This window comes from Ursus americanus, chromosome 27 (genome assembly GCF_024610735.1).
Source record: "Ursus americanus isolate L20-20 chromosome 27, mUrsAme1.1.p, whole genome shotgun sequence".
NCBI lineage: Eukaryota > Metazoa > Chordata > Mammalia > Carnivora > Ursidae > Ursus > Ursus americanus.
In genome coordinates this window covers 7,625,634-7,641,769 of record NC_142153.1, presented here as the reverse complement: position 1 = coordinate 7,641,769, position 16,136 = coordinate 7,625,634, and the positions used below count along the sequence as shown (strand labels likewise).

The following is a 16,136-nucleotide window of genomic DNA, read 5'->3' as shown; positions in this document are numbered from 1 at the left end:
TGTATACATTACAAGGTAATCACCATGATAATCTAATTACCATCTGTCATCATACAAAGTTGTTATGTGTTATTAACTATATTTCCTATGCTGTACATTGTATCCCCATGTCTTATTTATTTGATAACTGGAAGTTTGTACCTTTTAGTTTCTTTCTGCTATTTTTTCATTCTCCCATCCCCTCATCTCTGGCAAACACCAATTTACTTTCTGTATTTACGGTATGTTTCTGTTTGTTGTTTTTGTTTTGTTTTGTTCTGTTTTGCTTGTTTTGTTTTTTTAGATTCCACAGATAAGTGAAATCATGGGTATTTGTCTTTCTCTGACTTATTCACTCAGCATAGTACCCTCTAGGTCCATCTATGTTGCACGAATGGCAAGATCTCATAGTTTTTTCTCATACCTGATATATATAAAAAATATTTTCTCACCCATATATCTATCAGTGGTCATTTAGGTTGCTCCCTTATCTACTGTAAACAATACTGCAACGAACATAGGGGTGCATATATCCTTTCAAATTAGTGTTTTTATTTTCTTCAAATAAATACCCAGAAGTGGCATTGCAGAATCATATGGTAGTTCCGTTTTTAATTTTTGAGGAACTCCCATACTATTTTCCATAGCGCCTCCCCCATTTTTCATCCCCATCAACAGTGCATGGAGTTCCCTTTTCTCCACATCCTCACCAACACTCGTTATTTCTTATTTTTGATAACAGCCATTCTGACAAGTGTGAGGTGATATCTCATTGTGGTTTTGATTTGCATTTCTTTGATGATTAGTGAAGTTGAGCATATTTCATGAGTCTTTTGGCCAGCTGTATGTATTCTTTGGAGAAATGCCTATTCAGGTCCTCTGTTAATTTTTAATGGAATTATTTGTTTTCTTAGTGTTGAGTTGTACAAGTTTTTTATACATTCTGGGTATTAACCCCTTATTAGGTATATTATTTGCAAATACCTTCTCCCATTCAGTAGGTTGCCTTTTCATTTTATTGACGTTTTCCTTCATTGTACAAGTTTTTTTAGTTTTATGTAGTCCCATTTGTTTATTTTTGCTTTTATTGTCCTTTACTGACCAAACAGATCCAAAAAATATTGCTCAGACCAATGTCTAAAGCTTACTGTCTATGTTTTCCTCTGAAAGTTTTATAATTTCCAGTCTTATATTTAAGTCTTTAAATACATTTTGACTTTATTTTTGTATATGATACAAGAAAATCCACTTTCATTGTTTTGCATGTAGTTGTCCAGTCTTTCCAACACCAGTTATTGAAGAGACTGTCTTTCCTCATTGTATTTTTTGCCTAAATTTTTGAAGACTAATTAACCATTTAAGTGTAAGTTTATTTATGAACTCTGTTCCACTGATCTATGTGTTCGTTTTTGTGCTAACATTGCACTCTTGTTTTGTTTTGTTTTGTTTTGAGGGGCCAAGGATTTTCATAACAGCTTTATTAATAAAGTTTTAACACTGGAAACAAATCCAATGTCCATCAAATGAACGGATATACAAATTGTGTTTTTTTCACACAGCAGACTCCTAGCCAGCAATAAAAAGGAATGAACTTCTGATGCATACAACAACATTCTGTTGAGCAAAGGAAGTCAGACATGAACATTGCCTATTGTGTATATGAATTTCTGGAACAGATGAAACTAATCTAATGTGATAGAAATTGGTGAAGTAGTTGCCTTGGGGGGAGGGTTGACTGGAAGGGTACACAAGGAACTTTGGGGGTGTTGGGAAGTATTCTATATCCTGATTGGGATGGTATTTGTGAAGATGTATAAGTTGTCAAAAGACATCAAAATGTTCAGGTAAAATATGTGCATTTGTTTTTATGCAAATCAAAACTCAATAAAAAATAACCCCCAAGCAAATGCACCAGGTGTCCTAATTACCAACATTGCACTGTTTTGATCACTATGGCTTTGTAGTAGAGTTTGAAATCAGGGAGTGTGGGTAATCAGAAGGGGGAATGAAGCATGAGAGACTATGGACTCTGAGAAACAAACTGAGGGCTTCAGAGGGGATGGGGGTGGGGGAATGGGTCAGACTGGTGATGGGTAGTAAGGAGGGCACGTATTGCATGGTGCACTGGGTGTTATACGCAACTAATGAATCATCGAACTTTACATCAGAAACCAGGGATGTACTGTACGGTGACTAACATAATATAATAAAAAAACATTTAAAAAAATGATCACCAATAAAAAAAAAAAGAAATCAGGGAGTGTGATACTTCCAGTTTTAGTTGTTCTCAAGATTGCTTTGACTGCTTAGGGTCTTTTGTGATTCCATACATATTTGTGATTATTTGTTCTAGCTCTGTGAAAAATGTCATGGTTTTGATAGGGGTTGCATTGAATCTATATATGCAGTAGTACAGACATTTCAACAATATTAATTCTCTCAATCCATAAGCATGGTATATCTTTCCATTTTTTGTGTGTTGTCTTCAGTCAATGTCTCTCTTCTTTTCTTGAAAGTCTGGCTAAAGGCTTATCAGTTTTGTTTATCATTTCAAATAATCTGCTTTTAGTTTCCCTTAGATTTTCTAATTTTTAAGTATATATTTCATTTATTTCCACTCATCTTTATTATTTAGTTTCTTCTACTAAAGTTAAATTGATTGATTTGCAATTGATTTCTAGTTTCATATTGTTGTGGTTGGAAAAGATTCTTGATATGATTTAAAAGTTCTGAAATTTATTGAGACTTGTTTTGGGACCTAACATGGTCTATCCTGGAGAATATTCCATGTATACTTGAAAAGAATGTGCTCCCTGCCAATTTTGGATGGAAAGCTCTATATACATCTATTAAATTCATCTGGTTAATGTGTCATCTAAGGCCAATGTTTCTTTATTGATTTTTCTGTCTGGATGATCTATCCATTGATATAAGTGGGGTGTTAAAGCTCCTACTATTATTGTATTACTGTCAATTTCTCCCTTTGCATCTGTTAATATATACTTCATGTATTTAGGTGCCCCTATGTTAAGCAGATAGATATTTACAAGTGTTACATCATCTTGTTGGATTGATTCCTTTATCACCATGTAATGATCTCTTTTTGTCTCTTACTACAGCCTTTGTTTTATTTATTTTTTATTTTTTTTATTTTATTTTTTTTTTAAGATTTTATTTATTTATTCGATAGAGATAGAGACAGTGAGAGAGGGAACACAAGCAGGGGGAGTGGGAGAGGAAGAAGCAGGCTCATAGCGGAGGAGCCTGATGTGGGGCTCGATCCCATAACACCGGGATCACGCCCTGAGCCAAAGGCAGACGCTCAACCGCTGTGCCACCCAGGCGCCCCAGCCTTTGTTTTAAAGTCTATTTTGTCTGTTAGAAGTATTGCAACCCAACTTTCTTTTCATTTCCATCTGCATGGGATATCTTTGTCCATCCTTTCACTTTCATTCTGTGTGTCTTTAGATCTGACATGAGTCTATTGTAGATAGCATATATATATATATATATATATATATATATATATATATATATATATATATGTCTTGTTTTTATTTGTCCATTTAAATACCCTATGTCTTTTGATTGGAGAATTCAGTCCATTTATATATTTAAATTATTGATAGATATGTACTTACTGCCATTCTATGGATTGTTTTCTTACTGTTTTTGTAGTTCTGTTTTCTTCTTCTCTTGCTGTCTTCTGTTGGTATTTTGTGACCTCCCTTAGTGTTATGTTTAAGTTCCTTTCTCTTTATTTTTTGTGTAACTATTATTGGTATTTGTTTTGTGTTTACCATGAGATTCATATGTAATATCCTATGTACATTGCAGTCTAGTTTAAGTTGATGGTTGCTTAAGTTCAAGTGTGTTCCAAAAGTGCTACATTTATACTCCCCCTATGTTTTCTTTTTGATATCATATTTGACATCTTATTTTGTGTGACCAATTATAGGTAGATGATTATCTACTTTTGTCTTTCAGCCTCTGTACTAGTTACATAGGTGGTTGACCTGCTGCCTTTACTATATGTTTACCTTTACCAGTGAGATTCATTTCATTCATAATTTTCTTATTTCTAGTTATGGCCTCTTCTATTCTATTGAAAGAATTCCCTTAACATTTCTTGTGTGACCTCTTTGGTATTGATGAACTCTTTAGTTTTGCTGGTCTGAGAAACTCCTCATCTCTCCTTAAATTCTGAGGGATAACCTTGATGGGTACCATATTTTGATTGTAAATATTCCTTTCATCAATTTGAATATATTATGCTACTCCCTTCTGGCCTATAAAGTTTTTGCTGAAACACCAGCTGATAATCCTATGGGGGTTCCCTTATACATAACTAGTTGTTTTTCTCTTGTTGCTTTCAAGATTCTCTGTTGATCTTTAAATGTTGACACTTTGATTATAATGTGTCTTTGCTCTCTTTGGTTCCATCTTATTTGAGACTCCGTGCTTCCTGAACTTGGATCTCCTTCACTAGATTAGGTAAGTTTTCAGACATTATTTCTTCAGATATGTTTTCTGATTCTTTCGCTTTCTCTTCTTCTTCTGGGGCACCTTTAACATGAATGCTATTATGCTTGATGTTACTCTAGAAGTCCCCTAAAATAACCTCAATTTTTTAAATTATTTTTTTCTTTTTGCTTCTCTGGGTGCTTTCCACTATCCAGTCTTCCAGATTGCTTACCCAGTCTTCTGCATCATCTAATCTGCTGTTGATTACATCTAGTGTATTTTTTATTTCACTATTGTATCCTTCAGCCTGATTGGTTCTTTTTCATATTTTCTATGTCTTTGTTGAAGTTCTCACTGTGATCATCCATTCTTCTTATGGTTTGGTGACCGCCTTTATGACTATTACTTTGAACTTTATCTCCATTTTGTTCTTTTTCTCAGGTTTCGTCTTGTTCTTTCATTTGCAACCTCTGGTGCCTCATTTTGCTTCTTTCTGTTTGTTTCTATGTACTAGGTAGTTATGTCTTGAAGGAGTGGCTTTAAGCAGAAGGTAGTCCTGTTGGGCCCAGTAGTGCAAACCCACCTGGACACCAAAGCCAGTTGCTCCAGGACTGTCTCCTGTATGGGCTGTGTGCATTCTCCTGTTCTGGGTAGGCCATGACTGGTATAAACTTTCTGGTTAGTGGGGCTGTCTCTCAGTGCACCTGTGAGGTGCAGCCACAACTGCTACTGGCACACCGGTGATTAGGGCTGGCCCTTGTCCCACCTGAGAGTCCAGGCCATGACTCTTGCAGGCCAGTATGTGGCTGGATCCCCAGTGTGGGGCCCTTGGGAGGGGCTCTAGTGCTGGCTGATGGCACCCACTTGATATGTCAGGATGGGTTGTTGCTTGGATGGCGCTCTTGTACTGGCCAAGGGTGCATACCAGGAGTGGAAGGGTGGAGGGGCACTGTATTGCACTTCTGAAAGTTGCTAAGAGATTAGATATTAAAAGTTCTTATCGCAAGAAAAAAAAGACATGTTATTCTTTATGGTGACAAATGTTAACTAGTTTTCTGTCCCTTTGGGATCCCTTCTGGGATCCCTATAATGTGAATATTGGTCTGCTTTATTTGTCCAGTAAGCCCCTTATTTATCTTCATTTTTACAATTTTCTTTTTCTTTTTGCTGCTCTGATTGTGAGTTCCACCACCCTATTCTTGAGTTCACTGTTCTTTTCTTGTTCTTCATCTATTTTGCTGTTTAATCCCTTTATTGAATTTTCAGTTCTGTTATTTTATTCTTCAGTTCTATGACTTCTATTGGGTATTTTCTTATATTTTATAACTCTTTGTTGATGTTCTCACCTTATTCATTCATTCTCTTCCTGAGCTTGATGAGCATCTTTATGACCAGTACTCCAAATCCATTAGGTAGATTATTTACTTCTCTACCATTAAGGTCCTTTGCCGATGTTTTGCCACCTTCTTTTGCTTGGAACACATTCCTCTGTCTCTTCATTTTGTTTTTTTCTCTGTCCATTGATATGTATTAGAAGAAACAGCCACCTCTTCTAGTTTTGAAGGGGTGGCCTCACACAGGAGATGAATCTTGCCATTCAATCTTGTCCTAACTCTTGGTTGTCTCTTAAACTCTTGTGATTGTCCAAGCAGCATATTTTAGTTTTTGGCTCCAAGTGGTGAAGGATGTACCAAGACTTTTCATTGCCCCAAAGGGGAGGATCTCAATCAGCACCTAGGTTCAGGGTGATTGGAAGACAGACCCTCAAGCAACATATTTTTAAGTATGAAAATATACACAGTGCTATGGGACCACAAACATACATCCTGATGGCCAAAAGAGCCAGGAGATACAGAGGTGTCCACTGTGCAGCATTTTTAAAAATTGGGGTACCAGATGATTGTAAAAGTTCCTTTCTCTGAGATCTCAGAGATCTGTTATAAAGCAGAGCAAGGGCACAAAATGGCACAGACTCCATTTCCAGAGTGTACCTTAGTAGGACTCCAGAGGTGCCCCAAACCAGAAGCCTTACCCTCATGCAGAAGCTCCAGGATGAGCAAATAGGCCATTTCACAGAAAGTCTGAGGTTGTGTTTCAGTCTGTTATCTTTGCAATGTTAGGAAAGCAGTAGCTGGCCAAGAACTGTCTCTTCATTTGTTATAGCTCCATGAGACCCAGAAATACAAACCTTTCTGGCCACGAGAGGTAGGTGATCAAAGGTTGCCTTTTGGGTAGCAGCTACCAAAATTGGTATGCCAGACAACTCTAAAAGTTGACATTCTAGAGTACAACAGATGGACAGAGCCAAATGAGTACCTGCTATCTTAACAGTTGGGGTGTCCAATGAGGATTCAAACCCTTTATTCCTCATGGAGAAACTCCTGATTTCAGTTTCCTCCTAATTGTGGGTTGTTATGGGAGGGGTGGGAATTACAGAAAGATGTAAGATTATGTCTTAGCCTCCCCTACCCACTCTGATATGGGCTTTTTCTTGTTCGCCCAATATGTAGGGAGTCCTCAGCTAACTTTTATATTTTTTAGAGGAAAATGTTCCATACATAGCTATGGATTTGTTGTGTCTGTAGGAGGACATGAGTTCAGATTCTTCCTATATTGCCTTCTTGATCCAGAACCCCTACCTCCAAATAATTCTTGACATCTCCTTTTCTCTCAGTCTTAAGAAATGGCTATTGATTATTGTGAAATTCATCATTTCCCAAATATCACTATATTAGTGCTCTCTCTGATATATTTTACAAGATAATTTTTAGTATCCATACTGAATGAACCAATTAAAAATATATTTCATTACATTTGTTATAAAACCCCAATTCCCACATCATGAGTGCATGATCAGGCTCTTTTCTACATTCTTATATCACATCCTGGACTTCTTCCCCTGATTCTTTAGCCTCACTCTATGTTACTTCTTTTTCTTATGTCTAAAACATTCTTCCTTATAGTCTCAGCTATTTTTTTCCCCCATTTTTATCGTCCCTGAAACCTCCTTATTTCAGTCTGTCAAGTTTTTCGAGCTTGTTCCTATTCAACTATTACTTCACTTGGTTTCACTGAAAAGTTTTCAATGAGGTCTTTAATAACCAGATTCATTCCTTCTCTTTCAGATCCCAACATAATTATTTCCATAATTATTCCCAGACTACTGTATCAGAAAATTTTTTCTCCCCATATTTTCCCTATTTATTTTCTTCTTGGCACCTATCTTAAACTATTTATATTTTGTTTGTTCTTATACCCACTTTTAATTTTCTGTCCCTGATGAACTAATATATTTATGACTTATGTATCTTGTTAATCATTTGTAGTCAACCTAACACAATAACCAGGACACAGTAGGTGCTCATTAAAAATCTGGGGGTGAATGAGTAAATTTTACCCAGAAAGTCATCATCAACATCCACCTTCTCTCTACACTATCACATAGAATATAGAATGATTAAGCACATTTTTTACAATATAAAGTACTCCCTTCCTTTAGTAACATTAAATAAGTGCATGTTCATTTAATAAAAAATATTCTTAATCAGGTTATACTGGAAGAGATTATACATTTAAAAATACTACAAACGTTTCCCAAGGGAAGATATAGATTTGACAAAAATAAAACCTTACATTGCTTTGGTGTTCATTATGCATGCAGTTCCTGGGCAGTAACAAGTGAAGGCATCATTATTATATGTTAATCCCAGACTCACTCCAAGCAACTGTGTCATAACAACGGAAAATGCCTCTAAAGTTATCGTCTGTGGATACTAAAAAGAAAAAAAAAATCAGAATTTTTATCTAAGTTGTTTCTTCACTTATTTTATCTTTTCAAGTAAATGCAAATACAAATTAAAAAGTGAACTAGTATACAAAAGTTCATTATTTGTTTAAAAATGTGGAAAATATTAGGTAAATTTTGTTATTATCTTTGAGTAATAGCATTTTTAGTCCAAATGGCATTGAGAAATAACAATTAAGATTAATGCAATCTCATGATTTTATGACATTACTGACTTAAATCCTGTTTTTTTTATTTTTAAATTTGTTTTAAATTTATTTTTATTATTTATTGATTTATTTATTTGAGAAAGAACCAACATAGGGCTCAATCTTATGACCCTAAGATCATGACCTTAGGCAAAATAAAGAGTTGGATACTTAATTGACTGAGCTACCCAACTGTCCCTAATTTCTTTTTAAATTGAGAAGATTAAGCATTGCTTCAGTAACTATATTACTTTTCAAATGAACACTCAGAAAAAATACACAGATTCTTAAAGGTTCACTTGGCAATTAGTTTTGACTTCAGAAATAGTTTTAGGGGGATAAATCAAACTGTTTTCTAAAGAAGGGAGAATACTAGAACACCTTGCAAGTAGCATTTCTTTTGTCTTAAAAACTAAAACTTGAGAAGTAGCGATATTGGCAACACAGAAACCTCTGGCAATCAATGCTCTTTGCATTATCTCCATAGTTTTGCCTTTTATAGAATATCACAGAATAATAATACAGTACAATATACAGTATAATACAGGATAAAACAGCATTTAGCTTTTTCTCCAAATGGCTTCTTTCACTAACAAGTATTAGATTCCTCTATATCTTCTCATGGCTTAATGGCTCACTTCTTAAGTCACTCAATAACATTTCTTTATATGTATTTATTTCAGTGTTTTTATCATCCACTTATTAAAAGACATCTGGTTCCTTCCAATTTTTGGTAATTACGAATAAAGCTGCTATAAATATTCATGTACATGATTTTGTGTGGACATGTTTTCAACTCATTTGGGTGACTGCCAAGAGGACAACTGCTGGATCATAGGTAAGAGTAAGAAATCCCCAAACTGTCTTCTACTGTGGCTGTACCATTTAGCATTCCCATCTTCATGAATGAGAGTTTCTGTTGCTCTTCATCCTTACAGCATTTTGTGTTACCAGTGTTTTGCACTCCCAGTACAAAGTTGAAAAGGACTGGTAAGCTAAATTCTTGCCTTCTTCCTGATCTCACTGGAAAAGCATTTAGTTTCTCACCATTGAAGTGTTAGCTATAGGTTTTTTCTAGCTGTTCTTTCTCATGTTAAGGAAATTCCCTTCCAGACCTCCTTTCCTAAATTTCATCACAAATGGTGTGGGATTTGTCAAATTCTTTTTCTGCATCTATTGATATGATCAAAGAATTTTTCTTGTTTAACCTATTGGTGGAATTGGTTACATTAATTGATTTTCAAATGATATCTGAATAAATTCTGAATAAATTCTTGGTATAGATATCAACAAGGAGATTTAAAATATTATTTAAAAAATTCTAGAGCTGAAAAGTACAATAAATGAACTAAAATTTTAAGGGAATTATTTAAAATCAGATTTGATCAGGCAGAAGAAAGAATCAGACCTGAAGGCTGATCATTTGAAATCATCCAGTGAGAGAAATAACAAGAAAAAAAGAATGAAGAATATAAAAAGAAGCTATTTACATCAACAAGCAGACCAATGTATGTATTATTTCTATAATGGGTCTCAGAAAGAGAAGAGAGAAATAAAGGAACAGAAAGTTTATTTGGAGAAATAATGATTACAAACTTCAGAAATCTGAGTGAACATACAAAAGAAGCTCAACAAATTCCAACCAAGATAAATCCAAAGAGACTCACAAAGATTCCCCGTAGCCAAAGACAAGGAGAGAATCCTGAAAGCAGCAAGACAAACTGACCTGTCACCTATAAGGGAGTTCCCATAAGATTATCAGATTTTTCAGAAGAAACCTTATAGGCCAGAAGGGATCGGGATGAATACTTTTTAAATGCTGGAAGAAACTGTCAACCAAAATTATATCAGGCGAAACTGTATTTCAAAATATAATGAGGACATGAAGACTTTTTTCAGAAAAATAAAAGCTGAGGTAATGAACAAAAGTTAATAACCACTAGACGTGATCTATAAGAAATGCTAAATGGAGGTAGTCATGTTGAAAAGAAAGGATGCTAGACAGCAACCCAAAGCCAAAAGAAAAATATAAAGTTCTGTAATACAGGTATATACATGGACAAATATAGTAACATGCATTATTGTAATTTTGGTGGATAAATTTACTTTTAAATATTGTATAGAATTGGAAGGACAAATACCAAACGAAACAAAACAAATTCTATAATCTATGTAGCAACACAAAGTGTGGACTAGAATTATAAAGGAGTAGTGCTTTTGTATTCAATTGAAGTTAAGCTGTTAATAGAAATAGAAAAAATTATCCCCAAATTAATATGGAATCTCAAGGGACCATAAATAACCATGCCAATTTCGAAAAAGAAGAACAGAGTTGAAGGACACACACTTCCTGATTTCAAAACATATTATAAAACAAAGTAATCAAAACGTATGGTACTGGCATAAAGACAGACATATATGTCACTGAAATAGATGAGAGACCCTAGAAATAAACCCTTGCATATATGGTTAAATGTGCCAAAATAACATAATACAGAAAGGACAGTCTCTTCAGCAAGTATACTCAATGAAGAAAAGGTAACTTTTTCAATAAATGGTGATGGGAACATTGGATATGCACATACAGAAGAATAAAGTTAGGACCTCTATATTTCACCATACACAAAAATTAATTCAAAAACGGCTTAAAAACCTAAATGTAAGACCCCAAAGTATAAAACTCTTGAAAGAAAACACAGGGGAAAATCTTCACGACATTAGGTTTGACATCGATTTCTTAGCTATGATGCCAAAAGCACAGGCAACAAAAGCAAAAATGGACAAATGGGACTACACCAAACATAAAATGTTTGTGCTTCAAAGGACATGATCAACAGATTATAAAGGCAACCTACAAAGTGGGGGAAAAAATTTGCGTATCATACACCTGATAACAGATTAACATCCAAAATATAAAGAACTCCTACAATCCAAGAATAAAAAAATCAAATTCATATAAACCAATTAAAAATGGGCTAAAGACTTGAATAGACATTTCTCCAGAGGGGATATACAAAAGACTAAAAATCATATGAAAAGATTCTTAATAACTAATAATCATAGAAATGCAAATCAAAACCACATTGAGATATCACCACATACGTAATAGGATTGCTACCATAAAAAAAAAAAAAAAAAGCAACCACAGAAAATAACAGGTGTTGGTGAGGATGTGATGAATATAATGTGAACTGCCGGTGGAATCATAAAATTTCACAACCAGGAGGTGGAGTTAAGATGGCGGAGGAGTAGGAGACACCGTTTTCAGCTGGTCCCTCGAGTCGAGCTGGATAGGTACCAGACCAGCCTAAACAACCACGGAACCAGCCTGAGACGCAGGAAGACGCATCTAGATCTCTACAAATGAACATCTCCAGCGCTGAGTATTGAGGTACGAAGCAGGGAGCCATGAAACCGCGCACAGATATCGGAAGATAAACGGAAGAGGGAGGGAGCCGCCGCGTTTGGGCGCCGGGAAGCAGCAGCCACTTGCACGGGGGAGCAGGCGGGCTCGTGGTCGGCACCCGCAAAACAGCAGACTGACCGTGAGCCGGGTGCGCGTGCCACCAGGCATCTTGCGGAACACCGGAATCCCGGTGCGCTCACCGGATCCAGACTGAGACCGGGAGCTTCCGGAGCGCACGCGGGGCGGCTGGCGGTGTTAGAAACACAAAGGACAGAGACGCGCCGGCCCTGGAAGTGAGGGCTGGGACGCCGGGTGTGGGGCGCACATCCCGGGATGCTGCAGCGTTGAGCAGCACCAACAGTAACAGAGTTAAAGTGGCCAGAACATCAGTGGAGAACGGGCCGCAAACCCTCTGTTCTGTGACAGAAGCTGAAATTCGGCCACTGCTGCTCTGACTCTCAGAAGAGACACAACAGACCGCCAGGGAAAGCCGCCAGAGAACAAAAGCCTGGAAATACCGGCTCAGAGAGTGCCCATCCCCATTCCCCCTCGCAGGGGACACGGAGACTCTACCCAAACCGGGTTGCCTGAGTATCGGCGCGGCAGGCCCCTCCCCCAGAAGGCAGGCTGAAAAATCAGGAAGCCCACAACCCGGGCGCCTGGGTGGCGCAGTCATTGAGCGCCTGTCTTCGGCTTAGGGCGTGATCCCGGCGTTCCGGAAAGGAGTCCCTCATCGGGCTCCTCCGCTGGGAGCCTGCTTCTCCTCTCCCACTCCCCTGCTTCTGTTCCCTCTCTCGCTGGTTGGCTGCCACATAAATAAATAAATAAAATCTTTAAAGAAGAAGCCCACATCCCTAAGATCCCTATAAAACAAGGGGCACGGCCTGGGACCCAGTCAATAATTTGGGCTCTGGAAACCCCGCAACCTCTCCTCATTAGAATGACAAGAAGGAGAAGCCCCCCCCCAGCAAAGAAAAGACAGTGAGTCTGTGGCCTCTGCCACAGAAATAATGGATATGGATGTAACCAAATTATCAGAAATGGAATTCAGAGTAACGATGGTCAAAATGATGAGTAGAATTGAAAAAACTATTAACGAAAAGGTTACTGAGAATATAGAATCCCTAAGGACAGAAATGAGAACGAATCTGACAGAAATTAAAAATTCTATGAGCCAAATGCAGGCAAAACTAGAGGCTCTGACGGCCAGGGTCGCAGAAGCAGAGGAAAGGGTTAGTGAATTGGAGGATGGGTTAATAGAGGAAAAAATGAAAATAGAAGACGGTCTTAAAAAAATCCACACCCACGAATGTAGGTTACGGGAGATTACTGACTCAATGAAAAGATCCAATGTTAGAATCATCGGCATCCCCGAGGGGGTGGAGAAAAACAGAGGTCTAGAAGAGATATTTGAACAAATTGTAGCTGAAAACTTCCCTAATCTAGCAAGGGAAACAAACATTCGTGTCCAAGAGGCAGAGAGGACCCCTCCCAAGCTCAACCACAACAAACCTATGCCACGTCACATCATAGTGCATTTCGCAAATATTAGATCCAAGGATAGAGTATTGAAAGCGGCCAGGGCAAAGAAATTTCTCACGTACCAAGGCAAAGGCATCAGAATTACGTCAGACCTGTCTACACAGACCTGGAATGAGAGAAAGGGTTGGGGGAGCATATCTAAAGCTCTTTCAGAGAAAACCATGCAGCCAAGGATCCTTTATCCAGCAAGGCTGTCATTCAGAATTGATGGAGAAATAAAGACATTTCAGAATCGCCAGTCACTAACCAATTTCGTAACCACGAAACCAGCCCTACAGGAGATATTATGGGGGGTTCTATAAAAGTAAAAAGGCCCCAAGAGTGATACAAAACAGAAAGTCACAGCCAATACAAACAAAGACTTTACTGGCAACATGGCATCATTAAAATCATATCTCTCAGTAATCAGTCTTAACGTAAATGGTTTGAACCATCCCATAAACACCACAGGGTTGCAGATTGGATAAAAAGAAATGACCCATCCATTTGCTGTCTACAAGAGACTCATTTCGAACCCAAAGATGCATTCAGACTGAGAGTAAGGGGATGGAGTACCATCTTTCACGCCAATGGACCTCAAAAGAAAGCTGGGGTAGCAATTCTCATATCAGATAAATTGGATTTTAAACTACAGACTATCGTTAGAGATGCAGAAGGGCACTATATTATTCTTAAGGGAAATATGCAACAAGTGGATATGACAATTATAAATATATATGCCCCCAACAGGGGAGCAGCAAGATACACAAGCCAACTCTTAACCAGAATAAAGAGACATATAAATAAAAATACATTAATAGTAGGGGACCTCAACACTCCACTATCAGAAATAGACAGAACACCCTGGCAAAAACTAAGCAAAGAATCAAAGGCTTTGAATGCCATACTCGACAAGTTGGACCTCATAGATATATATAGAAACTACACCCCAGAACCAAAGAATACTCATTCTATTCTAATGCCCATGGAACATTCTCAAGAACAGACCATGTTCTGGGACACAAAACAGGTCTCAACCGATACCAAAAGATTGAAATTATCCCCTGCATATTCTCAGACCACAATGCTCTGAAATTGGAGCTCAACCACAAGGAAAAATTTGGAAGAAACTCAAACACTTGGAGACTAAACCATCCTGCTCAGGAATGACTCGATAAACCAGGAAATCAAAAATCAAATTAAACAATTTATGGAGACCAATGAGAATGAAAATACAACAGTCCAAAACCTATGGGATACTGCAAAGGCAGTCCTAAGGGGGAAATACATAGCCATCCAAGCCTCACTCAAAAGAATAGAAATACCTAAAATGCAGTTTTAAATTCTCACCTCAAGAAGCTGGAACAGCAACAGAGGGACAGGCCTAATCCACGCACGAGGAAGCAGTTGACCAAAATTAGAGCTGAAATCAATCAAGCAGAAACCAGAAGTACAGTAGAGCAGATCAACAGGACTAGAAGCTGGTTCTTTGAGAGAATCAATAAAATTGACAGACTACTGGCAAGACTTATCCAAAAGAAAAGAGAAAGGACCCAGATTATTAAAATTATGAATGAAAAAGGAGAGGTCACGACGAACACCATTGAAATTGGAAGGATTATTAGAAATTTTTATCAACAGCTATATGCCAATAAACTAAGCAATCTGGAAGAGATGGAATCCTTCCTGGAAACCTATAAACTACCAAGATTGAAACCGGAAGAAATTGATTTCTTAAACAGGCCAATTAATTATGAAGAAATTGAGTCAGTGATAAACAACCTTCCAAATAACAAAACTCCAGGCCCGGACGGTTTTCCTGGGGAATTCTACCAAACATTCAAAGAAGAAATAATACCTATTCTCCTAAAGCTATTTCAAAAAATAGAAACAGAAGGAAAGCTACCAAACTCATTCTATAAGGCCAATATTACCTTGATCCCCAAACCAGGCAAAGACCCCCTCAAAAAGGAGAATTACAGACCGATTTCCCTAATGAATATGGACGCCAAAATCCTCAACAAGATACTTGCTAATAGAATCCAACAGTACATTAAAAGGATTATCCATCACGATCAAGTGGGATTCATACCTGGGATGCAAGCATGGTTCAATATTCGCAAATCAATCAGCGTGATACATCATATCAACAAGAAAAGACTCAGGAACCATATGATCCTCTCAATTGATGCCGAAAAAGCATTTGACAAAATACAGCATCCTTTCCTGATTAAAACCCTTCAGAGTGTAGGAATAGAAGGTACATTTCTCAATCTCATAAAAGCCATCTATGAAAAGCCTACTGCAAATATTATTCTCAATGGGGAAAAGCTGGAAGCCTTTCCCTTAAGATCAGGAACTCGACAAGGATGCCCACTCTTGCCACTATTATTCAACATAGTACTAGAAGTCCTTGCAACAGCAATCAGACAACAAAAAGGGATCAAAGGTATTTCGGCAAAGAAGAAGTCAAAATGTCTCTCTTTGCAGATGACATGATACTCTATATGGAAAACCCAAAAGAAGCCACTCCCAAACTATTAGAAGTTATAGAGCAATTCAGTACCGTGGCGGGATACAAAATCAATGCTCAGAAATCAGTTGCATTTCTATACACGAATAACGAGAACGAAGAAAGAGAAATTAGGGAATCCATCCCATTTACAATAGCACCAAAAACCATACATTACCTTGGAATTAACTTAACCAGAGACATAAAGGACCTATATTCTAGAAACTATAAATCACTCTTGAAAGACATTGAGGAAGACAT

General features: G+C 37.3%; 1 protein-coding gene across 1 annotated transcript in view; it reads right to left on the bottom strand.

The window, feature by feature from the left end:
* The window catches only part of LOC123780331 (A disintegrin and metallopeptidase domain 3-like), an 89,165-nt gene that overhangs the window by 16,092 nt on the left and 56,937 nt on the right, over window positions 1–16,136 (bottom strand). The window contains exon 11 of the mRNA XM_087856380.1: window positions 8,077–8,216. Coding sequence (XP_087712506.1) covers window positions 8,077–8,216 — 140 coding nt within the window. The remainder of the gene's footprint in view (window positions 1–8,076; window positions 8,217–16,136) is intronic.